At 34.9% G+C, this 8,573-nt stretch overlaps 1 protein-coding gene across 1 annotated transcript in view; it reads left to right on the top strand.

The window, feature by feature from the left end:
- The first annotated feature begins 1,546 nt into the window (after window positions 1-1,546).
- rundc3aa (RUN domain containing 3Aa) overlaps window positions 1,547-8,573 on the top strand; it is a 59,748-nt gene continuing 52,721 nt past the window's right edge. Inside the window, exon 1 of the mRNA XM_061905517.1 lies at window positions 1,547-1,848. Within this exon, the coding sequence (XP_061761501.1) occupies window positions 1,701-1,848 (148 nt within the window). The 5' untranslated portion in view covers window positions 1,547-1,700. The remainder of the gene's footprint in view (window positions 1,849-8,573) is intronic.

The following is an 8,573-nucleotide window of genomic DNA, read 5'->3' as shown; positions in this document are numbered from 1 at the left end:
TGTGGCGGTCCGTTCCCTGTACGATCAGTGCCAGAGCTTGGTCCGCATCGCCGGCAGTAAGTCGAACACATTTCCAGTGAGGGTTGGACTCCGCCAAGGCTGTCCTTTGTCACCGATTCTGTTCATAACTTTTATGGACAGAATTTCTAGGCGCAGTCAAAGCGTTGAGGGGTTCCGGTTTGGTAACTGCAGGATTAGGTCTCTGCTTTTTGCAGATGATGTGGTCCTGATGGCTTCATCTGACCGGGATCTTCAGCTCTCCCTGGATCGGTTCGCAGCCGAGTGTGAAGCGACCGGAATGAGAATCAGCACCTCCAAGTCCAAGTCCATGGTTCTCGCCCGGAAAAGGGTGGAGTGCCATCTCCGGGTTGGGGAGGAGACCCTGCCCCAAGTGGAGGAGTTCAAGTACCTAGGAGTCTTGTTCACGAGTGAGGGAAGAGTGGATCGTGAGATCGACAGGCGGATCGGTGCGGCGTCTTCAGTAATGCGGACGTTGTACCGATCCGTTGTGGTGAAGAAGGAGCTGAGCCGGAAGGCAAAGCTCTCAATTTACCGGTCGATCTACGTTCCCATCCTCACCTATGGTCATGAGCTTTGGGTCATGACCGAAAGGATAAGATCACGGGTACAAGCGGCCGAAATGAGTTTCCTCCGCCGTGTGGCGGGGCTCTCCCTTAGAGATAGGGTGAGAAGCTCAGCCATCCGGGAGGGACTCAAAGTAAAGCCGCTGCTCCTTCACATCGAGAGGAGCCAGATGAGGTGGTTCGGGCATCTGGTCAGGATGCCACCCGAACGCCTCCCTAGGGAGGTGTTTAGGGCACGTCCAACCGGTAGGAGGCCACGGGGAAGACCCAGGACACGTTGGGAAGACTATGTCTCCCGGCTGGCCTGGGAACGCCTCGGGATCCCCCGGGAAGAGCTAGACGAAATGGCTGGGGAGAGGGAAGTCTGGGTTTCCCTGCTTAGGCTGTTGCCCCCGTGACCCGACCTCGGATAAGCGGAAGATGATGGATGGAAATTAAAATGGACTTATTTAAAAAAAAATTATTGGACCAAATTTGAGGGGAGTCCTAGAGGTTAAGAAAAAAAATCTATATTTTGTATTGGTTTAACAATAAAAAAATGGCCTCTGCATGCTTTAATGTAATACAAATAATAATAATACAATTAAAAATGACTTATTTAAAAAAAAAATGATTGGACCAAACTTGAAAGGAGTCCTAAAGGTTGAAAAAATATATATATCTTGTATTGGTTTTAGAAATTAAAAATATTAAAATCGCCCCCACATGCTTTAGTTTTCAGTCTTCTGCCCTCAGTGGAAAAGTTTGGACATCCCTGGCTCAGACATTGCAACACTCATTAAAATGTAGTTTATGAAAAGTTAACTCCTACTTTGTGATGATAGGATTCTTGTAGGAGTCCCTGCAGATGAAGCACTTAAAGGGCAAGTCCTCCTCGTCGCTGCTCACCTCGTAGTTTTCCTCGTCTGCGTGACATCACAATGTCGACGAGATAAGAAAATAGTTTTTCTTGACTTGAACAGCAGGAATGAGCTCACCATTTGCGCCGTATCTGCCCTCCTCCAGCTCCCTCTCGATCTGCCAGCCGTGCTTGTAGTCGGACCTGTCGTGAAGGAACTTGCAGCTGTCTGAGACAACAACGGCAAAGGTGAAAGGTCTCTCACGCCAGCTAATTTCATGGTCTCCTTTACCTCCGAAACCGCAGAAGCCGGTCTCCTTGTAGTCTTTGCAGATGTCTGGCTGATAGTCCCACCTGACTGTGGCTCGCAGGTGTTCCGGAGCTCGAATCGGGCCTTTCCTGTTTATAGGAGAAAAGGGGGAGGCGGTAAGTGCTTGCTATTTATAGCGGTGATAAGGTGGACAGAACATGTCCTCACCTGACCATGCCTGAGGACGCATTGCCCATTGTGGTGTCTTTAGGTTTGATGTATTTCTGGTAGTTGTTGATGCCACGGTAGATTTTATCATCCTCCTTGCCCTCCTGCTCCTGTGATCATCCAGCATGTCCAGGTTAGTCATGCTTCAATGCATTCTCGCAGAAGTGTCACTAATATTTCATAAACCAAGGGTGGCCAAAGTTTGGGGGGCCATTGGCAAATTTTTAACAACCGGCGGCATGTTCTAAAAATATTATTACAAAAAACAACATTAAAAAAGTGGAATAAAAGGTCGAACAGGTGAAATGTAATGCAATGCAGGCTGTTTTTTTTAATAATTAAAGCTGTTGTAACTCATAAATAATAATTGATCAAAATCAATGTGGTTATGAATTATTGACCTAATGAAGGCCCCAATTTATTCACATCAAATATTCCACTTTGAAAATTTGGTGGGGTGGGTTGATACATATTTTGTGTTTGCCATGAAAAAAAATGTCTAAAAAAAACCCTAACATAAAACAAACAAAAAACAACAACAACTTATAATTGCTGTATGGTTCTAAAGTTAATCTAGAGCAGTGGTTCTCAACCTTTTTTCAGTGATGTACCCCCTGTGAACATTTTTTAAATTCAAGTTACCCCCTAATCAGAGCAAAGCATTTTTGGCTAAAAAAAAGAGATAGAGAAATAAAATACGGCACTATGTCATCAGTTTCTGATTTATTAAATTGTATAACAGTGCAAAATATTGCTCATTTGTAGTGGTCTTTTTTGAACAGTTTGGAAAAAAAGATATAAAAATAACTAAAAACTTCATGAAAAATAAACAAGTGATTAAATTATAAATAAATAATTTTGTTGGCCCTGCGATGAGGTGGCGACTTGTCCAGGGTGTACCCCGCCTTCCGCCCGATTGTAGCTGAGATAGGCGCCAGCGCCCCCCGTGACCCCAAAAGGGAATAAGCGGTAGAAAATGGATGGATGGATGGAATTCTACACATGGAAGTAATCATCAACTTAAAGTGCCCTCTTTGGGGATTGTAATAGAGATCCATCTGGATTCATGAACTTAATTCTAAACATTTCTTCACAAAAAAAATAAAAATCTTTAACATCAATATTTATGGAACATGTCCACAAAAAAATCTAGCTGTCAACACTGAATATTTCATTGTTGCATGTCTTTTCTCAATTTATGAACTTACATTCATATTTTGTTGAAGTATTATTCAATAAATATATTTATAAAGGATTTTTGAATTGTTGCTATTTTTAGAATTTTTTTTCCAAAATCTCACGTACCCCTTAGCATACCTTCAAGTACCCCCTTTTGAGAACCACTGATCTAGAGACTTAATCGTTGAAAGTAAAAAAACATTGTATGACCTATTTTTAACACTTTAATAAGGGGGACCCTTTCGGATCCCTGAGCATTTTAGTGAGATTTTTTTCTTTAAAAAACTGTTGTTGCTCCAAAAATAATACATTAAAATCAATATTATGAATAATTGAGCTATTGAAGGCTCCAATTACTTCAGATCAAAAATTCCAATTTGAAATATTTTTTGTGGAAAATATTTTGTATTTGCCATTAAAAAGTTTTTCTCTCTAAAAAAAAAAAAAAACCCCAGCATAAAACAGATTTAAAAAAATAATAGAATACTTATAATTGTCGTATAGACGTGAAGCGGATGTTGAGATTAAAACGTTGAAAGTAAAAAAATTAAAAAGACTTAACACTTTTAGAGAGACTATTTTGCCCCTGAGAATTTTAGGACTTTATATATATATATATATATATATATATATATATATATATATATATATATATATATATACATATATAAAAAAAACAACCTGCCATTGTTAAAAACAATAAATCAAAATCAATGTTATGAATTATTGAACTATGAAGGATTTACTTACTTCACATTAAATATTCCTACAAATTGCATATTTAGTTTGTCATAAAAACAGGGTTTATTTAACAAAAAATGCATAAAAAATAAAAACATTTAAACTTAATATCGACAGATCTGAAGTTGATTTAGTGATTTAAAAATGGAATAAAAAAAATATATATATATATACATGACTCGTTTTTTTAAATTTTGTATGACTGAGTCCCTTAATGTTCACCAGCACCAAGCCCTAAAGGCTAAAACAAATCTAAATATTGTACTTGTATTGGTTTTTGAAAATAAAAAATATCAAAATAGGCCCCGCATGCTTTAATTTTTCAGTGCGCGGCCCACCGTGGAAAATATTTTGACACTCCTGTCATAAATAGTTGACGATATCGAAGTGAATCAGAAGTTTGAGTCAGCCAAAGTGTGCCACTTTCCAATTCATGCGAAATAACATTTGCGCACACGTTGCCATCCCCATGACAAATGAATGTGGCTTGTAGAACAGCATGTCATACACTATCATACCTCCTGGATTTTTTGGCTCCTCTCAAAGATAGCCTGAGCATCCTTGTCTCGCTCCGTGTCCAGTTCGTATGTTGCTGTTGCACCCATGTCCTCTGGGCCTTCTGGTTTCTTTGAAACAGAAAAAAACAAGTTTAAAAAGTGAGCAGCACTCATGATTTGCCTAATTTGCAAAGCTAAAGGTCCACTCACAGCTGAGCGTGATGACTTGTAGGACACCGTTATCTTGTCCTCTTGGTCATCGCCACTTTCACTGGAAGATGCAGCCTCCTTCTCCACTTTCTTGGACTGAAATAGGACACCATGGTTTTATCTCAACTTTATTTTTGCAGATAGGAACATAACTATATAGTGAAATTACTTCCAAAATTCTACACACACACACAAAGCTTTTTAGTAAAGCTTTTAGTTAATGCACCTTTTAAATATCAATTTGAATCCCCTTTGTATCTTTATTATGATGTTGCTTTAATAGAATTATTTTAATTCACCTATGTTTTGTACAGTGCGTTGTGATTTTATCTGTAAAAAGCGCTTTATAAATAAAATGTCATTAATTACTTAGAAATATTTTTACTCGCGCCCAAAAATTAGCAAGTAAAACATTTATTTTTTAATTCCCAAAAAATGGTTTGTACGTAAAAACAATTTACAAATAAAAAAAATATTTTCTCTAAGTACAAAAAGATTTACGAATAAAATACAACTATTTTCTTCAAGCAAAAAAACTATTTGCAAGTAAAACAATTTTCTTCAAGTAAAAAAACGATTTGCAAGTTAAAAAAACAACAACTATTCACTCGTATAAAAAAACTAAATCATGGGAAAAAAAAATCGAAAGTATAAAACATTTTTCATCAGTAATATTCCACCCTTTTTCAGTATGAGGAAACAATCTCAACCTGTAAGTTTCCCCTCTCTTCTGTTCGTCATTTTACTTCCCACCATGCTGCTTCTTGTTATTTTTGGCAGACGACACCATGCGCAAATAACAGCAGCTCTGACGGCAACACCTCTTGTCATTGAAGAGTGCGAATTGCTGGTGCTATGAGTGCAGGTGTATGGATCAGGTTGGAATATCACTGCCAAAAGTTGTAACTTCAAGAACATTTTTTTACTTGCAGAAGTTTTGGTTTTTACTTGCGAATCGTTTTTTTTTTTTTTTTTTTTTGTGGAATATAATTGTTTTAGAATTCCGAATCTTTTTTTTATTATTAATTAATGAAAATTGTTTTTACACTTGTGAATCGTTTTATTAATTGAATTGTTTATATTTGCAATTTTTTTTTAATTGAAGAAAATTGTTTTCATATTTGCGAATAATTTTATTAATTAAAAACATTTTTATACTCGCAAATGTTTTTATATTAAAGAAAAATGTCTTAATACTTGCAAATTGTCTTGCTTGCAGAATATTTTTTACTTGCTAATCGTTATTGCATTGAAGAAAATTGTTTTTATACTTGCTAATCCTTTTTTAATTGAAAAAATTGTTATACTTGCAAATGTTTTAAATTTAAGAAAATTGTTTTTTTTACTTGTGAATTGTTTTACTTGCAAAATTATTTGTTTTTACTTGTGAATCATTTTTATTGAATACATTTTTTTGTTAATGAAAATTGTTTTATACTTGCGAAACGTTTTATTAATTGAAGAAAATTGTTTATATACTTGCAAATGTTTTTTTAAGACAATTGTTTAACACCTGCGAATCGTTTCTTTAATTGAAGAAAATTGTGGTACTTGTGAATATCAAAAAAAATAATTTATACTTATAAATCATTTTTTTTTACTTGCAAACTTATGTTTTTACTTGTGAATTGTTGTTTTATTCAATACATTTTTTTATGCCATAAATTCTTTTTTTTTTATTAATGAAAATTGTTTTGTACTTGTGAATTGTTTTTATTAATTGAAGAACATTGTTTTCATACTTGCAAATGTTTTTATTGAAGAAAATTGTTTTCGTACCTGCGAATGTTTTTTGTGGGAAGAAAATCGTTTAACACTTGCAAATCCAAATTTTTTATACTTGTGTATTGTTTTTTTTTACTTGCAAAATTATTAGTTTTTTACTAGTGAATCATTTTTTGATTGAATACATTTTTTTATATTTTCAAATGGTTTTTATTAATGGAAGCTGTTTTTATACTTTTAAATAATTTTTTATTGAAGAAAATTGTTTTTATACTTGCGAATCGTTTTATTAATTAAAAAAACGTTTTTAAACTTGAACATGTTTTTATATTGAAGAAAATTGTCTTAATATTTGCGAGTTGTCTTTTACTTGCAGAATTTGTTTTACTTGCTAATCATTATTTAATTGAAGAAAATTGTTTTTACACTTGCAAATGTTTTTTTGATTAAAGACACTTGTTTTAATACTTACGAATCGTTTTTTTACTAGCAAAATGATTTGTTTTTACTTGTGAATAGTTTTTCATTGAATACTTTTTTTTATAATTGCAAATCTTTTTTTATGAATGGAAACTGTTTTTATACTTGCGATTCATTTTATTAATTGAAGAAAATTGTTTATATACTTGCGCGAATGTTTTATTAATGAAAGAACGTTGTTTTCATACTTGCAAATCCTTATATTAATTGAAGAAAATAGTTTCTACTTGCAAATATTTTTATTTGAGAAAATTGTTGTAATACTTGCAAATACATTTTTTTAATTGAGTTGTTTACTTTCCAGTGTTTTTTTTCTATTCAAGACAATTGTTTTATAACTGCGAATCGTTATTTTACTTGCAGATTTTTCTTTAAAAACTTGTTAATAGTTATTTTATCACAGAAAATAGTTTTTATACTTGTGAACTGTTTTTTGACTTGCATATTTTTTCCCTTGCTAAACGTTATATTATTGAAGAATATTGTTTTTTTTACTTGCAAGTTCATGAGTGAGTGAGTAAGCCCTTTTTGTGCGTTTGTGGAGTTTTACCAGTAATTTCACTGCATGTACAACTATTAATATTTCTATTACTTACCATTTGAATCATTGGATTATCTCGTTTTTCTTTCCTGTCCCTTCTTACAACGGAGCTCTGGTTGTCATCACTTTTGTCATCTAGAAAAATGATAAATATTATGTCAATTAGCATTGGAATGATAGTATTTATTTACCACGTTCGAGCAAGACGCTCTGTTCGGCAGTCACATCGCAAGACATCTTATTTTTGTTGAAATAAATAACCACTACCTTTATCGCTGTCACTGGCTTGTCGTTTTCGTCCTGAAAATTTTTTTGTGGATTTTTTGAACAAAAAAGTGCAAGAGCCTGCCTTCGGTTGCTCTGCCTCCGCCATCTTGCCCTCTGCGTAACGTAAACACGGCGACACACTTTCGCCACAGCGCCCTCTAGAGAGCCGGAAGACATAAAAAGGCTAATAGTTTTATCACACAACGTCCTCACTTGTAAAGTCTGTGCTAACTTTATTACGACGTCATTAATATGTGATAGATATGACGCCATACACGTTTTACAAAAAATAACGTAAAAATCTTCGCATGATATAAAAATAAATATTTTAAATCAGGGGTGTCCAAACTTTTTCCACTTATTGCCGCAGACTGAAAAATCAAAGCAAGCGGGGGCCATCTTAAATGATAAATGATAAATGGGTTGTACTTGTATAGCGCTTTTCTACCTTCAAGGTACTCAAAGCGCTTTGACACTACTTCCACATTTACCCATTCACACACACATTCACACACTGATGGAGAGAGCTGCCATGCAAGGCGCCAACCAGCACCCATCAGGAGCAAGGGTGAAGTGTCTTGCTCAGGACACAACGGACGTGACGAGGTTGGTTCTAGGTGGGGTTTGAACCAGTGACCCTCGGGTTGCGCACAGCCACTCTCCCACTGCGCCACGCCGTCCCTAATCTTGACATTTGTTTTATTTTAAAAAACAATTCAATTTATGCATAACCAATATACATTTATGCCTCCACTCAGGCTTGATCCCGGGGACCCCAAAGGGTTTTGGTCAAAAAAAATATTAAAAATATGTCATTATTCAGTATTTTTTAAAATTATTATTCAAGTTTTAAATTTCCAGATCAACATTAGACAGATGGACCTAATTTAGGTCCATCTGTCAATATGTTGATTTTAAAGATTTAAGTTATATGCTCTTGTTGTCAAAGAAAACCCTGTTTTTTGATGAAAAAACCCCAACACAAAATATGCAATATTATCACCCAATATTTTTTTTAAGTGGAATATTTGAG

This window comes from Nerophis ophidion, linkage group LG07, assembly GCF_033978795.1.
Source record: "Nerophis ophidion isolate RoL-2023_Sa linkage group LG07, RoL_Noph_v1.0, whole genome shotgun sequence".
Classification (NCBI taxonomy): domain Eukaryota; kingdom Metazoa; phylum Chordata; class Actinopteri; order Syngnathiformes; family Syngnathidae; genus Nerophis; species Nerophis ophidion.
Note: the sequence above shows the minus strand (reverse complement) of the source record. Positions and strands in the feature narration are given on the sequence as shown.